At 58.4% G+C, this 16,820-nt stretch overlaps 2 protein-coding genes across 5 annotated transcripts in view; one reads left to right on the top strand and one right to left on the bottom strand.

Moving 5' to 3' along the window:
- The first annotated feature begins 345 nt into the window (after positions 1–345).
- Positions 346–10,525, top strand: PLEKHF1 (pleckstrin homology and FYVE domain containing 1). Of its 4 annotated transcripts, none has more exons than XM_074384334.1 (3): positions 346–428; positions 4,811–4,928; positions 8,982–10,525. In XM_074384334.1, the coding sequence occupies exon 3, from the start codon at positions 8,995–8,997 to the stop codon at positions 9,832–9,834; it is 840 nt and encodes a 279-aa protein (XP_074240435.1). In that variant the 5' UTR covers positions 346–428; positions 4,811–4,928; positions 8,982–8,994; the 3' UTR covers positions 9,835–10,525. The 4 variants fall into 4 exon arrangements, with proteins under 4 accessions (XP_074240435.1, XP_074240434.1, XP_003937349.1 ...); XM_074384333.1 differs by having other exon boundaries at positions 5,234–10,525; XM_003937300.3 differs by lacking the exon at positions 4,811–4,928.
- A 2,530-nt stretch (positions 10,526–13,055) lies between these two features.
- C14H19orf12 (chromosome 14 C19orf12 homolog) overlaps positions 13,056–16,820 on the bottom strand; it is a 31,873-nt gene continuing 28,108 nt past the window's right edge. The window contains exon 3 of the mRNA XM_074384336.1: positions 13,056–13,945. Coding sequence (XP_074240437.1) covers positions 13,755–13,945 — 191 coding nt within the window. The 3' untranslated portion in view covers positions 13,056–13,754. The remainder of the gene's footprint in view (positions 13,946–16,820) is intronic.

Below are 16,820 nucleotides of genomic sequence, written 5' to 3'. Positions count from 1 at the left end.
ATTACGACCGCTGCGGGTGACTGTGGTGAGGCCCTCCGGAGGCACCAGAAGGCACAAGTCTCCCACCGCCCCCTTCCCCGCCGAGCCCCGCAGGCCTCGCAGTCGCCGGCGCCCCCGCCCCAGCCCCGCCCAGAGCCAGGCTCGCAGTCCCAGCGGGGGACAGACGCCGCACTCCGCGTGCGGCCGCAGCTGGCCGAAAGGGTAGCGGGGCGGGGCCGGGGGGGGGACAAACACGAGCGTCAGCCCCGCCCAGTCCCCGCCCCTCCCGTGCCCCGGGCTCCGATTGGCCTAGCCGCCTCAGGGGAGTGTCCGGCTGGGAGTGGGCGGGGACCTGAGTAGCGCCGGGTGGCCAAGGGCGGGCGGGAGGCGGCGGCGGCGCGGATTCGCGGGGTGGCTTCGGGGCTCCGGGCGCGGGTCCAGCGCTGCAGGTGAGTTCTCCACCGTCCTCCGGCCGGGCTGCGGGGCGCGGGGCGGTCCCAGGAGGCGAGTCCCTCCATCCCCCCCCCCGGGGCAGGCGAGTTCCCTCCGGCCGCACCGTCTGGGTGGCTCCCGGGCGGGCGGGGCGCGGCGCCGCGGACTCCGGCCCGAGAAGAGGCCGGGGAAGGGCGCTCCTGAGCGGCTTGCGGGGTGGGCGCGGTAGGGAGCCTGGGGAGAGCGAGGGAGAGCGGGCAGGGGCCAGAGAGGCCGAGGCGGAGTCCCCGTGGAAACGCGCAGGTGTAAGCTGGCGGGGGGTGAGGGGTTCGCGGGCCCCCCGGGGCTGCAGGGGTCTCAGTAAGCCCGGTTGCCGGTGGTGTTTCCAGGAGTTTTGGTGTCGTGCGGCCGCCAGGCCTCTCTTCTCGGTCCCAGTCTGCAGTCTGGAGGCCTGGATGGGACCAATATCCCCCTGGGCAGGGAGGTGTTGTGAGTGGATCAACACTTTCAGGGCGCCGGGGAGGGGGCGTTGGGGTCCCAGTTCCTCTGGAGCAGTTGAGTTTGTGACTCTTGGTGGGAGCTGTCAAGGGAAACAGATTCGGGCATGGTTGCAGTCGCAGAGAGGAAACTATTGAGCAGACCCGCAGAGAGAGGCGGCCTGGAATCTCCTCCTTTCTGGCTTCCCCAACACCAGACGGGTTGTGTAGGGTGGAGGTGTGGTCAGCCCCTTTGCAAGTGGGAAAGCAGAGGTTCCGAGTCACCCTGAAACTTGGTCTCTGCAGCCCAAAGGGAGCACCCCTTTGGAAATTGAACACAGCTGGTATCTCCTGGCCAGAGAGGGTCAGAGGCCAAGGAGGTGGGTGGGGAAGTAGTCCCCTAATGCGCTGGGATCATCCTCTGCACAGCTTCATTCCCAGTGGAGTCTGTGTGAGCCGAGGTGAGTCTGACTTCGGCCTTCGTCCCTGCACACGTCAGCCATCAGGGCTGCCAAGACACAGGCCAGGCGCCCGGGGAGAGCTAAGGGACCTACCCAGTCCAGCCCACCTGAGGAAGGAAGGGGGCTTGGCTGGTGTGGCCTGGAGGGTAGGACAGCCCAGCCAAGCTGAGGGACCTGCCTGCGACAGGGTGAACATCAGGCATTTGGAGCACAGGCAACACCCGCCGGACTGTGATTTCTGGAGTTCTGATTTGGTCTCTGGTTGAGTGCAGCCTTCCGCAGCTCATAGCTATTTTGGAACCGGGCTTCCTGATCACTCAGCAGGGACTTTGGGGAGGGACTTTGATATGATGGAAGTACCTTCCCCAAGGGGGCTTTTGTGAGGATTAAGTGAAATAATGCACGTGATATGCTTAACTTTGAGCCTGGTGAGCGCTAAGCACTCCGTTGGAGGCGCTTCCAGTTTTGTTTTGCTTTGTTTTTCCTATTACCGGTCTCTTCCCGGAGGAGGGCCTTCCAGGAATCACAGGGCTAGGCAGAGCCAAGGGGCGGCCCCTCTGGAGGGAGAGGAGGCTTGAAGTCTGCAGGATGGCCCCTGCCAGCCCTGCGACTTCATCTGTCCCCATAGCCCCATCGCTCCCTCCTCTGTGGCCTGACTTCACCCACTCCACCTTGAGCTGCTCCCCAGGACTGGAACTCTGCCCCTAGGTCTTTGCAAGGCTGGCTTCTTCAGGCTGGAGTGAGGTCACTTCCTCCCAAGGCCTTCCCTGACCTCCACTGTCACCTTAGCCCCGGCCCTGCCGGGCACACCAGTCTTTTTCTTCACCACGTTTAGCACTGGCGCTCAGAAAAGACCTTGTTAATGTTCTTCTAGTCTCACTGGGAGGAAGTGTGCATTCCTGAAGGGCCTGGTCCCCAGCTCCCTACTGTAACCTCGCAAAGTGTCTGGCACACAGAAGGTCTCAAAAATACTTGGAAAATGAAATCAGGCAGGCTTGGAAGCAGGGTGGGCCTTCGTGGGGCCCAGGTCCCTGCAGGGAAGGTGGACCCCGATCTGGAAGTCAAGGGAAAGTCCAAAGGGCTGAGCTGCCCCCAGAACTCTAATTCCCTTAGCAACCCTGGCCCTACACGTCCCTGAGCAGTGTCCCCATGTGTAACCCAAGGTGAAAGAGTTACAGCCCTCCACCCCTGCCCCGCTACCCCCTGCCCAGCTCCTAATTTCCCGGGCTACCATATTGGAGCCCCACACATCTCTCACCGAGTAGGGGAAAGGACAGGCGACTCCCATCGGGCAGGGCTGCGTAGCCTGTTCAGCGTGCCCTGCAGTGTGTGCGTTACGCATTTTACAACGTGGCATTGTGTAGATCAGGGGTTGGCAAACTTCTGTCAAAAGCTGGTAGCGAATAGTTTCGGTTTTGCCAGCCATAGCGACTCTGTCCCACATGGCTGTCTTTCGGTAAAATTGGACTTAGAAAAGCTGGCAGTGGCTCAGGTTTGGTGTAGCGCTCCAGCCCCTGCTGTTGATCACGTATCACACCCGGGCTGCCACTTACAGAACCTGGCTTCGTGGCTTCTGCAGGCACGCGGTGGCTCTCAGGATGTGGCTCCCAAGCTGCCGTGCTCCTGTGAGCACCTCCAGCCCCTCTGCAGGCAGTGGGATCACTGAGCCTGAGAGCCCCTACGCCTCTGAACCCTCAAAGAAGGACACGGGTCTGTTCGTCGCTGGGTCTCCAAGTTTTACTGACCCTGTGCCGAGGCCTCCCATCTACCAGCAGCCCTAGGGCCACACTGGGGCCAGCACAGGCACTATCTGAGGCCCAGAGGCTGCCAGGAAGCTCTGTCGCCAACATCTTCCCAAGGCAGGCCAACCCCAAATGAGCAGGTTCGGGGCTCAGCTTTCTCCTCCCCTGTGCTAAGGGAGGGAGGCTCATTTCCCTGGTGAGAATGATAAAAGAGGATTCCCAGCTGGGCTCAGTGGCTCATACTGTGATCCCAACACTTTGGGAGGCTAAGGAGGGAGGAGTGCTTGAGGCCAGGAGTTCAAGACCTATCTAAGCAACATGGTAAACTCTCGCCTCTTCAACAAATTTAAAAATTAGCCAGGCATGGTAGTGCATGCCTGTGGTCCCAGCTACTTGGGAGGGGGAGGTGGGAGGCTTTCTTGAGCCCTGGAGTTCGAGGCTACAGTGAGCCCTGATTGCGCCACTGCACTTCAGCCTGGGCAACAAAGCAAGACAAAAACGATGTCTCAATAAAAAAAAAAAAGAAGCATTTCCCATCTAACTCTGGGCTGCTGTATTTGTCAAGAGAAACCTACGGGCCAGGTCAAACTAGGATGTGGAGTTATGGTCACGAAGAGAGGGTGAGCATGCCGGGGCAGCCCCCAGGAGGATGTTGTCTGCCCTGCCCCTTGCCCAACGGGGGACCCTCAGCAGGTTCACAAAGTGGGGTGCATGTGAGCCTCTGGCTGCCCCAATATGGGGTCAGCTCTGAGCCCAGCCCCTTTCATCGCCACCAGATGCCCCTCCTTGCCCTTCCTGGTTCACATTTTGCCACCAGCCACTGGACATGGGCTGTAAGGGCCTAGAGGAAGTCTGTGAGTCACCGGTCGGCCGGGGGGTGGGGGTGGCGTGGGGTGGGTAGAGCAGCATCGGGGTCCCATGTTGAGTGTTCTGCACTCCCTCCAAAGGCTGCAGAGATAGAGTCATAGGCTTCTCCCATCTGCTGGCTGGGTCCAGGGTGGATTGGGCAGCCCTGCCTGCAGCTCTCTTCTGCCTGATGCTGCTCCTTCCCTTCCTCTATGTTGCCCATTTGGCTGGCCTCAGTCTCCCGAGCTCCGCGAGCTTCCAGGGTTGACGGGAGGCTACCTGCTCTATGGGCACAAAGCCCACCTGCCTCGGTCACTGAATGTGTGAGGCTTTGGTCTACAGTCTCAGGATGGGGTTTTTGTCCTGTTTTGCCAGTGGCCTGACTTCTCAGCACATGTGGCCTTGCTTCTTCGGGGCTCCTGACATCCCGGGCAGGTGCCCAGGCCTGGATGCCATGCGGTCACCCTGCCAGGCCCAGCCAGGTGTCCCATCATGAGACCTGCTCAGCGGCCCCCAAACCACGGAGCCCAGGACTCGATCTAGACACTGGCCTGTAATTCTTTTCTTTTTGAGGACTTTAAAATTAGAAGAAGAAACGCATGTTCCCATTTCTTGAAATTGACAGGCATTCAGATTTCAGTCATGTTTACTGCTGCCTTTTTCTAATTAAAAAAATGAAACATTATAGACAAAGGTGAAATCCAATCTGAGTCCCCCATTCCTGGCTGCATCTAGGGCCTCTCCCCAGGCCACTTTCTCCCGTATCTTTTTTTTTTTCTTCCTAACCACTTTCAAGTGTACAATTCAGTAGTGTTAAATATATTCCCATTGTTGTGAAACAGATCTCTAAAACTTTTTTTTTCCCCCGAGACAGAGTCTCACTGCGACGCCCAGGTTGGAGTGCAGTGGCGTGATCTCGGCTCACTGCAACCTCCGCCTCCCAAGTTTAAGCAATTGTCCTGCCTTAGCATCCTGACTAGCTGGGACTACAGGTATGTGCCACCATCCCCAGCTAATTTTTGTATTTTTAGTAGAGACAGGGTTTCACCATATTGGCCAGGCTGGTCTTGAACTCCTGACCTCAAGTCATCCGCCCACCTCAGCCTCCCAAAGGGCTGGGATTAAAGGCATGAGCCACCATGCCTGACCTCTAAAACTGTTTAATCATTTGACACTGAAACTCCATACCCAGACAACCTCCCCATTTCCCTTCCAGCAGCCCCTGTCAACCTCCATTCTATTTGAGCATTTTGAGTATCTCATAGAAGTCATTACAGTACTTGTCCTTTTGTGACAGGCTGGCTTCACTTAGCATGATGTCCTCAGGGCTCATTTGTGTTGTAGCATGCGTCAGAATTTCCTTCCTTTCCGAGGCTGAATGGTATTCCATGGTACGTATGTTACACATTTTGTTCATCCATTCTCCCACTGATAGACGTTTGAGTTACTTCCACCTCTTGGCTATTGTGAATGATGCTGTATGAACATGGGAAAGCAGATATTTATTTACTTTAGTCCCTGCTTTCAATTTGGATATATATCCAGAAGTAGCATTGCTGGATCAGATGGTAGTTCTGTTTTTAACTTTCGAAGGAACTTCCGTACTGTTTTCCACAGAGGCTGTACCCGGCTTGTATTCTCATCAGCAGTGCACAGGTTCCAGGTTTTCTGCACATCCTCACCAACACTTGTTATTTATTTTCTATTTTGTTTCCCCCCTCCCCCGCCGCTTTTCTTTTTTGAGATGGAGTCTCACTCTGTCACCCAGGCTGGCTGAAATGCAATTGCACAATCTCAGCTCACTGCAACCTCCACCTCCCTGGTTCAAGCGATTCTTCTGCCTCAGCCTCCCGAGTAGCTGGGATTACAGACACTCACCACCACACCCGGCTAATTTTTGTATTTTTAGTAGAGATGAGGTTTCACCATGTTGACCAGGCTGGTCTTGAACTCCTGGCCTCAGGTGATCCGCCTGCCTCAGCCTCCCAAAGTGCTGGGATAACAGGCGTGAGACACTGCCTGGCCTTCCTCTTATTTTTATTCATAGATATAGTTCTTGAACACTTCCAGAATGTTATATAATTCCTGTGTAAGTGGTATCACTTTACAAACAAGATTCTACAGGTTGCGATTTTCCATCAGTGTTTGTTGTTTGCTGTCAGACCACATTAATCAGTATCTCTCATTGCGTGAGTAGCCTAGGGTTTTTACCCTTTTCCTTGCTGGTAGGCATTTTGGTTATCTCTGCTGTGCATTTACTGCTCTTTGTGGAATGCAGTTCTGGTTTTGTCAAACTGTTCATCAGCCTGGTACTCAGTGATCAGTTATGGCGGGACAGGCCAGGGCTGTCACTGATAATCCCCTAGGTTTGCAGTATACAGCCAAGATCAGCAACCTAAAAATAGCAGTTCTTACATAAGGCGGTGTGGGCAGCACTTCTCAGGACACTTGTGATCTGCAGGGACAAGTGGCACGGGACTTGAGGGGCACAGCCTCCCCTCTTGCACCATGCATCCAGGCCCCGCACTGGGGCCCCACTCTGGCTTCCTGCAGGTGCCCAGGCTTAGAACGGCAGCTCGGTGACCCAGAAACACTGTGGGTGTGATCAGCTCGGGCCCAGGCGTGCTGTGTGTGCCTGAACGCCTGTGTGAAGTGGTGGTGGTGGGACCAGCTCTCACCTCTTCCTCTGCAGAGGTGAGAGCTGAGTCATGCATGGCGGGCCTTGGGAGCTGCTTGGAACCATGCCGAGCTGCTTATGAAGCACCTAGTGTGTGCTTGGCATGGCTCCAAGAACTGTAGGCACAGTGAACAAGAAGAGGCTCCTTTCTTCGTGGAAATAAGAATTGAGTGTTGGAAACAGAAAATGCAAGCGATGACTAGGTGAGAAAATAGCAGGTCCTGTTAAATCTCATGAAGAAAAAACAAAATAGGGTGGAATCCCAGAGAAGGGGTCGGCAGACCCTTTCTACAAAGGGCCAGATGGTGACTATGGCTTTGTCACCATGTAGTCCCTGTGATCAACATGCCCAGGTGTCCCCAAACTTTTTACACAGGGGGCCAGTTCACTGTCCCTCAGACCGCTGGAGGGCCACCACGTACTGTGCGCCTCTCACTGACCACCAATGAAAGAGGTGCCCCTTCCTGAAGTGCAGCGGGGGGCCGGATAAATGGCCTCAGGGGGCCGTATGCGGCCCGCGGGCCGTAGTTTGGGGACACCTGAACATGCCACTCTGCCATTGCAGTGTGGAAGCCACCAGAGACAATAATTAATGAATGTGGCTGTGTCCCCATAAATCTTTTGTGTGTGTGTGTGTGTGTGTGTGAGATGGAGTCTCACTTTATTGCCCAGGCTGGGGTGCAGTGGCATGATCCCAGCTCACTGCAACCTCTGCCTCCCAGGTTCAAGCACTTCTCCTGCCTCAGCCTCCCGATTAGCTGGGATTACAGGCGCCTGCCACCGTGCCCGGCTAATTTTTGTAGTTTTAGTAGAGACAGGGTTTCACCATCTTGGCCAGGCTGGTCTTGAACTTCTGACCTTGTGATCCACCTGCCTCCGCTTCCCAAAGTGCTGGGATTACAGGCATGAGCCACTGTGCCTGGCCCATAAATCTTTGCAAAAGCAGGCTGAGGGCCGGATTTGACTCTCAGACCGTAGATTGTCAATGCCTGTCCTGGGTGTGGGGAGAGGCTGCCTGAGCAGGGGCTGTCAAGGAGAACCCTTCTGGAAGGCAGACGGGAACTGAGAACCCATTGCAGGAGGGAGCCGACCCTGGGACAGCCTGTCTCAGGTGGGACACAGGGGCACCTTGTCATTGATACGGTGGCAGAGCCGTGTGCTGAGAAGCGGGCAGGCTAGAGTGGAGAGGTAATGATGATGAGATTTGCTCATGGCTTGAATGTTGGAGGTACAAGGACGGGGAGGTTCAAGGATGCGTCCTAGATCTGAGGTTTGAACTCCTGGGTGAATGGTGGTGTTACTGAAGGAGAGGAAGAGGCGCAGGTCTGCGGGGACTGGGCTTGGTGTTGGATGTGTTGCGTTTAAGGAGCTTATTAGACAAGCAGGTAAACATCTATGCTGAGAGCCCTCCTAGAGCTTGGAGAGGCCAGGACTGGAGGCTTGGACTGGGAAGGCTGTGGCATTGAGGGGGTCTTCAAGGTTGTGAGTCTAGTGGGCTGGTGTGTGTGTGGATCGAGCAGGGGGTGCTTGGCATGAGCTCTGAGTTAGTGCTTAGTGCTTAGGGCACTAACAGAGGGGTCTGTGTGCCTCACACTCCATGCAGTAGGGCAGCATAATACGGACTCCAGGGCCCCTCCCTCCTAGCATTGCCTCAGTTCCCCTCCTGTAAAGCGGGGATTCTGTATCCTGGGGTCGGGCGGGAACTAAGTCAGATAGTCACGCTTGGCTGACAGGAAGCACTCGGGGCCCGTGTCTGTGATGTTGGTGGTGACTGCTGCACTCACTGGGTGGGTACATGGGTTGCAGGACCTGTGACGGCTTGGTTTGGTGGATGGCAGAGTCAGGGATGGGTTGGGGGTGGAGACCCAAGTCTCCTGGCAAGGACTGTTCTGATGTCCCATCCAGGCCTGTTCCACCCTGTTTTTCAAGGCTCCCCAGTGGGGCTGAACTTCGCTGCCCATAGTGGTCACCTGCTCAGTAGCACTTTGTTTTTCTGAAGTGATAGAGTCCACTCAGTCACCTAGCTGGAGTGTAGTGGCGTGATCATAGCTCACTGCAGCCTCAAACTCCTGGGCTGAGGAGGCCTCCTCCTGCTTCGGCCTCCCAAGGTGCTAGAACCACAGGTGTGAGCTGGTGCTCCCAGCCTCTGGCCTCCACGTGTCCTGGACTGAGGAATCCCCCTTCCCTTCCTGAAGTTCCCTGTGCTCAGTCTAAGTGCCGGCTTCCGGGGTGATGCCTGTCAGTGCTGGGCAGGCCTGCAGGGCACCATGGGTAGTCAGTGGGCCATCTGGTGTGGCGGGTTAGTGAGTTGGGGGTGGGCAGCCCCCACGCCTGCCTGGACGTGCTCCTTGTCTGTTTCCTCCTGCAGCGGGCTGGAGACGATGGTGGACCACTTGGCCAACACGGAGATCAACAGCCAGCGCATCGCAGCTGTGGAGAGCTGCTTCGGGGCCTCGGGGCAGCCGCTGGCACTGCTGGGCCGGGTGCTGCTGGGCGAGGGCGTGCTGACCAAGGAGTGCCGCAAGAAGGCCAAGCCGCGGATCTTCTTCCTCTTCAATGACATCCTGGTGTACGGCAGCATCGTGCTCAACAAGCGGAAGTACCGCAGCCAGCACATCATCCCCCTGGAGGAGGTGACGCTGGAGCTGCTGCCCGAGACGCTGCAGGCCAAGAACCGCTGGATGATCAAGACGGCCAAGAAGTCCTTTGTGGTGTCGGCCGCCTCCGCCACGGAGCGCCAGGAGTGGATCAGCCACATCGAGGAGTGCGTGCGGCGGCAGCTGCGGGCCACGGGCCGCTCGCCCAGCACAGAGCACGCGGCGCCCTGGATCCCCGACAAGGCCACGGACATCTGCATGCGCTGCACGCAGACGCGCTTCTCCGCCCTCACGCGGCGCCACCACTGCCGCAAGTGCGGCTTCGTGGTGTGTGCCGAGTGCTCGCGCCAGCGCTTCCTGCTCCCGCGCCTGTCCCCCAAGCCTGTGCGCGTCTGCAGCCTCTGCTACCGCGAGCTGGCCGCCCAGCAGCGGCAGGAGGAGGCAGAGGAGCAGGGCGCGGGGTCCCCGGGGCAGCCGGCCCACCTGGCCCGGGCCATCTGCGGAGCGTCCAGCGGAGACGACGATGACTCTGACGAGGACAAGGAGGGCAGCGGGGACGGTGACTGGTCCAGTCGCGTGGAGTTCTACAGCTCCGGTGTGGCCTGGTCTGCCTTCCACAGCTGACCCCCGGCCTGCAGAGAGTCTGTCCCTGGGCCAGCTCCACCGCCCAGGACTCTGAGCAGGCACAGCCGTGGGGAGTGGCGCTTTCTGGACTCCCAGTGCCTTTTTTCTGGACACCATGTCTTTCTGGCTCCACTGCAGGTAATGCCTTTCCGTTCAGAAAGCCCCAGAGCACCCAGAACTCTTGGGAGCAAAGGCCACTTCCCAGCTCTGCAGGCTGCAGCAGCAGCTCCAGACAGCCTCTTGAGCTGCACAATCCCAGGTCCCTAGGCATCTAGGGACCAGAGTGGGGTTCGGAGCGCAGAGGGAAGACAGGACAGGAGTGTAGCCTTGAGCCACAGAAGCCACCTCCACCACGACAAGCACACCCCACTGAAGAGCCTGAGTCGGGGGAGGCTTCCGGGAAGCCCAGGCCTGCCAGACATGTGAGCTCCCCAAAGCACAGCCAGAGACTGCCGTGCTGTGGGTGTCACCAGGTCCAGGGACTGCAGCCTGAGCTCCCGGAGGTCCAGAGCAGCCGGGTGAGGACTCCGGCCTGCGTCACTTCTCTCCAGGTGTCCAGGTGTCTCGTGCCTTGTTGTCCCGTCCTCAGCTCTCCCCTTGGCCAGTGAATCCCGTGTTTTCTGTTAGGACTCAGTTGCAAGAACAGAACCCCGCCCACACTTAATAATAAAAAAGAAAGTTTATGGACTCAGATGGTTGCAAAGCCCAGGCGTGTCCTTGCATCAGACATGGCTCTGTCTGTGGTTGTGAACATTCTAGGTGGCAAAAATCTACCACTGTCCCCCACACTGGGCGTTCCCGGGTATGCTGGCTGCCCATTGGAGACAGACGCTCATGCCGAGCCTTGGCTGGGCCCCCCAGGTCACAGGTCTGCCTGGGTGCTGTGACCATGGCCCGGCGCCTGCGGCCCTAGTCACTTTGGTGTGGGGGATCTCAGTGGAAGGAACTGAGGACACAAACAGCCATTTGTGTGGCTCTGCTGGGCCTCCCAGGCTGACAGCTCCGCCCTGTAGTCTTGCCTGGCTCTGGGGCTGGTGCTGTGGAGTGGGAAACTGGGCTCCAGGTGCACCAACCCTGCTCAGAGTGAGTGTGCCTGGGGCCTGGGGCTCGAGGCTGGCCTCTCGACACCTGGTCCCACGCTGGCCATGGAGCTGGGGGTCCTTTAACAGTTTCCCGTGGGCGCTTCTGCACTAGTCTTTCCCAGCCCCTAGTTGACCTTGGCCTAACTGGGGCATAGACTGGGGTTGCTGTCAGCTGGAAGTTTTGACTGTGGGGCTAGGAGCCCCCTGCTCACGCAGCACAGCGTCTGAAACCTCACCAGCCTATCCTCTCCCCGGCTAGCACTGTCCTCCTGGGGCCAGTTCTCCAAGGGTCACGGGCAGACAGAACCCTGGAGGGTGCAGATTCTGATTCGGCAGATCAAGGCCCAGCTCCCAGGGCCTGCATGCCACCACCACCCACTGACCATCCTTGAGGTGACAAGGCCTGCTGGTGGCCTGTGTGCTCCCTGCAAGGGAGGTGGTAGGAGTCAGTATTTTTTTTTTTTTTTTTTTTTTTTTTTTACACAGAATCTCCCTCTGTCACCAAGGCTGGAATGCAGTAACACAGTCTCGGCTTATGGCAATCTCTGCCTCCCGAGTTCAAGTGATCCTCCTGCCTCAGCCTCCCAAGTCACTGGGATTACAGGCATGTGCCACCATGCCCCGCTAACTTTTGTATTTTTAGTAGAGACAAGGTTTCACCATGTCGGCCAGGCTGGTCTTGAACTCCTGACCTCAGGTGATTCACCTGCCTTGGACTCTCAAAGTGCCGGGATTACAGGTGTGAGCCACTGTGCCTGGCCGAGGGGTTGGTATTGAAGCGCCTGTGACCTGCCGTGCTCAGCAGAGAGACCAGTGTGTGAGGCCCAGTGGCCTTCCAGGAAGGACCTATTTGTTTATAGGCCCTTTCTCTCCCTTGGCCTCCCTGAACCACACTAACTGGTTTAGGCTGGTTCTGCCTGGGCAGAGGGCGCAGGGTAAGGCAGTTCATGGGGCTGAGGGTGACTTCCTGGACAGATCTAGTGCCCTCTCTGAAGCCCAGGCTGGGCAACCCCATCCCTGCACCCCGGGAGTGAAGCCAGGGCAAGGTGTGCTGGCTGCCATTCCTCGCCGCTTCTCACAGCCCACTCCTCTGCCCAGAAACCCTCAGATCCTAAAAGGCAGCGTTCACTGGGATGGGAGAAGGGACCACAGGCAGCTGAGCCTGGCCACACCAGCCTGCCAAGGGGGTCCGCTCACAGGACCCCAGGCTTACTGAGTGCAGTGGCATCCTCTTCACGGCATAGCGGCAGCCCCTGGGGTCTGGGGCTGAGTAGGTGCTTCTTGGCCCTTAGCCCTACAAGGCTGGGACAGAGCTCCAAGGTGTTACGACCTATAAGGACCCATGGCTGGGGGTGGCCCAGGACCTTTGCAGACCCCCCATCCTGCAGCCTTGCTCCCGCCCCGGCTAGGCCGTGCCAGCTGCTGGGGACACCGCTGGGAGGGAAATGAACAAGGTCCTGGCTCTGGGGCCCACACCGCATGGTGGGGGAGACCCTGGCACAGAAGCCGGGATGCAGCTTGCTGTGATGGGGGTGGGCTGAGAATGAGTGTGTGACGTCTGCCGGGTGGGGAGAGGACATTTCAGCAGAAGGAACAACAGCCAGCACAAAGGCAGGAAAGGAACCCGTGTGACCCGTGCAGTGTGGCTGCAGCTGGGCTCCCAGAGGCGCGGGGCAGCCACCTCGGGTGTGCGGGAGCTGTGGGAGCCTTCGGCGTGCAGTGCGGCTGCTCTTGGCTTTTGAGAGCTTGCCCTGACTGCTGTGTGCGGGTGGCTGGCGTGGGGAGAGGGGGTCGGGCAGGCATGGGGGGCGGCAGCTGTCGGCTCCCCTGAGATCTCAAAGGGAGGACCTGAGCTTCACTAAGGCCACGTCTGCCGCCGATCCCGCCTCTGGCTGTGGACTGGAAGCCTTAGCTGCCCTCCTTCCCGTCCTCAGCTCCTTCCAAGGGACAGGCCCCTCCCCTGTTCTGCGGAGATTTTTGTTTGTTTGTTTTTCTGAGACAGAGTCGCTTTGTCGCCCAGTCTGGAGTACAGTGGCACAGTCACGGCTCACTGCAGCCTCGACCTCCCAGGCTCAAGCCATCCTCCCACCTCAGCCTCCCAAGGAGCTGGGACCACAGGCACACACCACGGCACCCAGCTAATTTCTCATTTATTTATTTGTAGAGACAGGATCTCCCTATGTTGCCCAAGCTGGTCTCAAACTTCTGGACTCAAGCGATCCTTTCGCTTCAGCCTCCCAAAGTGCTGGGATTACAGGTGGGAGCCACTGCACCTGGCGAACGCTGGGGTGTTCAATAGACACAAGTCTCAGCTTCTGAGGTGATGTCCAAGGGGGTGCCAGGAAGCCGAATGCCCCCCAGGGTGCTTGGGGCCAGGGTGAGTTTGAATGAGTCCGCCCCTGGCCACTGAGGCACAGAGGGGAGTGTGCTGGGAGAGAGCAGAGCCACCCAAAACGGAAGATGTTTGCCTGGCCTGTGGGCCTGGGAAGGGAAGGCGCTGCCCTGTCTTCGGCTCCTGACAGGTTTATTTTCCACCAAAGATGGCCTCCTGGACCAGGATCAGGCCCAGGGGTGAAGCGACCGCCTCCGCTGCCTGGCCACAGGGCCACTGCCAGTCCCCTTCTTGGGCGGGGAAGCTCGTTGGAGGCTCTGGGAGTTTCCCTGAGTCCCGGCCATGCAGCTGAGCTAGCTTTGCTCGTGACCTCCGTCCCCACTCCTGGGAAGGTCAGGAGGTCTCAGGCCAGGCTCCGTCCCTCTGTTGTTTACAGATTCTCCCTTTCCCCAGAACTGAGCTTGAGGTCTGGCAGGATCACAGGGCTGCTGGGCCGGGGTCCAGCCTCACGCTCCTGCCTGGGGCTTTGCTTGCAAGGCCTGGCAAGGACACAGGAACCAACTGTCCTGCCAGCCGAGTGCTGCCGTCCATCCACCTCGCACATCTTCCTCCCAGCTGTGCCTGGACTCCACGGCCCTGCCAGAAGCCGGTCCTGCGAACAGGCAACATAGGATTCCTGGGAGGTGCCTGCCTCTTCCTAGGAGACAAAGAGGGGCAAGGGGAAGGTCCAAGGACAGGATGCGTTTGAGGGGCATCAGAACTCCACCACCCCACCCACAGGGGCAGGACCTGAACCGCTCTTACAGGAACCAGCTCAGAGTAGAACAGCTTGGGGTGGCAAGTGCAGTCACAGCCATGACCTCAGGGCACTTGGGGACTGACGACAGCCAGCTCTTTTATTTCTTTTGTATTTTTCTGAGACGGAGTCTTGCTCTTGTCATCCAGGCTGAAGTGCAGTGGCGCGATCTTGGCTCATGGCAACCTCCGCCTCCCAGGTTCTAAGCGATTCTCCTGCCTCAGCCTCCCAAGTAGCTGGGATTACAGGCACGCGCCACTACACCTGGCTAATATTTTGTACTGTTAGTACAGACGGGGTTTCGTCATGTTGGCCAGGCTGGTCTTGAACTCCTGACCTCAGATCATTCACCACCTTGGCCTTGCAAAGTGCTGGGATTACAGGTGTGAGTCACCGTCACCTTTAGAGCTCTGCAGGGTGCAGTATTCCCATGAGACCCAGACGCTGCAGACACTAAGGAGGTTTTTCACAAAGGTCAAGTGGGCCCTACCTGTGAGCTTTGGTGGTTGGGATTTTTAGATGCCAAGTTTTCTTAAAGACAGGCCCACCATCATATGTGCTGGTAACATTGGGGTGTGGCCTGTCGGAGGCCAGGGAGCCAGGCGGGAGGTTCACAGGACCCTAGGAATCTTGTACCTCCTTGATGATGGAGGGATGCGGGGGTGCTGATGGTGGCAGCGACTGCCACTTACTGAGGCCCATCTGTATGCTAGTTTCAAGGAGGCAGAGTCCAGGTCACATGAGGCCATCCTAAGGCTAAAGGATATGTGTCATGAGCCCAGAGAGAAAGGGATTGACAAAGCCAGAGAGGGAAACTCGCAGAACAGCTAGGAGGGCTTCCTGGAGGAGGTGGTGTTTGGTTGAGCCTCAGAGGATGGTAGAACTTTATCAGAAGATTGTAGTCTCCATGAGGACTGGGACTCTGGCCCTTTTTGGTAACTGTCTTTCCATGTTCTTAGCATTAAACATTTGTTGAATGAATAAGTGAGTCAGGAGGACATGGGGCTGGGGGCATCGGGGTAGAGAGGATGATAATGAAAGCAACTGAGTTTCACCCTGGAGCCTCCGGTCTGGGCTCTGGATAGGAATTGGTGTTTCTGGCGTATTTCTACAGGAACAGGAACAGCAGGAGGGCTCTGTCTGGCCCAGGCTTCAGGGATCAGTCCCCCTCCCATAGGCTAAATGTGAGTGGCCCTCTCAAGTGGGGACCAGAATGCCCACCCCACCCAAGTGGCACTTTCTGGAGCCGGGTCTGACTTGATCGCAGGCCGGGCTCCAGACTTCCGTGAGGCTCTCGTCCAGGCTGGCATCACAGGGGTTACGCCAGCCTGGCCACTTCCCTGCCCAGCCTGTTCTTCGATCAAGGCGAGAAAGAGGCCTAGGGCAGGCAGAGCGGCTCCTGGGCTCAGCCCCTGGGATGGGGCCTGGAGGTTCCTCGAAGACTGACGCAGTTCCCAGCCGGCATCCGCTGCCCCCTGGGCCACACGCACAAACCGAGGCCACCGCTTCCGCCCGGGCTGTCTCTGAGGACGCCTGCAGGAAGTGAGCCTCCTGGGGCTGAGGACAGGGGAGAGGCTGCCTCCCAACACCTCATGCCCCTAGGCCCAGGGCTGCCCCCTCAGCGCCTGCTGGCTGGGAGAAGGGGGGATCCCCTGCCTGTATCTGCATCCAAGAGCTTCACCTGGGAGGCGCCCACACCCTCCATGCCCATGCTCTGCCCCTGCCCTCGGCAGACTTGATGGAACCGGTGCCCAGGAGCAGAACCTCAGGCAAAGCAGGGGCTCGGGGTGGGCAGGGGAGAGGGGTCTGCCTTGCTGGCACAGCAGATCCGGGCTCCAGCCTGCCCTGGGCTGCTTACTGACCCCATGCCCACCATTTCTCCAGCTCTCCCTGTGAACTTTGGCCCAACCCTCTCTGTGAACCTAGCACAGATGCCACCTCCACTCTGAAGCCTTCCTGGCTTGCCCCAGGTAGTGTGGCTCACTCATCTGTGCCCCCAGAAGCCCAGCGGCCTCTGCTCCAGCTCTCCCACCTCCACTTTCCACGAGGAGCCTCAGGCGGCCTGTGCCCCCCCCCCACCAACCTGGCCTTGGCATCTGAGCTCCTTGAAAACATGTTTCTCATTTGTTTTTGGCCTCCACGGCCCCAGCCCAGGGTCCCGTACCCTTGGGCGTCGCACAGATGCTTCCCTTGCCAGCAGGAACTGTCACCTCCCCTAGCTCCTGGAGGACACTGGGAAGATGTCACAGGAGCCTCTAAGCCAATATGTCCCAAACTGACACCATTAGCTTTGCCCAAGCCGCTTGTCCTGCCTTGGGGACACCTGCACGTGGATGTCCCAGCCAGACCCTACAGTGTCTCTGGACCTTCCCTCGTTCCTTCCACCTCCTCCCTCATGCATTCCAGGGCCCCAGGTGCAGAATGGAGGCGTCTTAAAGAGCGTCCCTGTGGCCCAGCAGGAGTAGCTCAGGCGAGGCCACAGAGGCTGGTGTGGGCCAGCGTAGAAGGGAGGAGCAGGGAACCACCAGAGGGAGACTCCAGCCTCCTCCCCATTATCCCTTCCTCATCAGGACTGGAATCGGGGGGCCCAGGGGAGGGCGCGCCCTGCACTTCTGTGTCAGGGTCCGGGCGGAGCAGAGCTGCGGCCAGCTGTGTAGCCTCTGACCTCCCCGTCTCCTGCTGGCTTCCACCACCACCACCAAGTCCAGCTCCGACTGGAATGTTCCAGCGCTCAGCGCAGAGCGGCAGGCAGGGAAGGCACGGGGGTAGGCGCAGG

The sequence above is a fragment of the Saimiri boliviensis genome, chromosome 14 (assembly GCF_048565385.1).
Source record: "Saimiri boliviensis isolate mSaiBol1 chromosome 14, mSaiBol1.pri, whole genome shotgun sequence".
Lineage (NCBI taxonomy): Eukaryota > Metazoa > Chordata > Mammalia > Primates > Cebidae > Saimiri > Saimiri boliviensis.
This window is presented reverse-complemented; position numbering and strand designations above follow the sequence as displayed.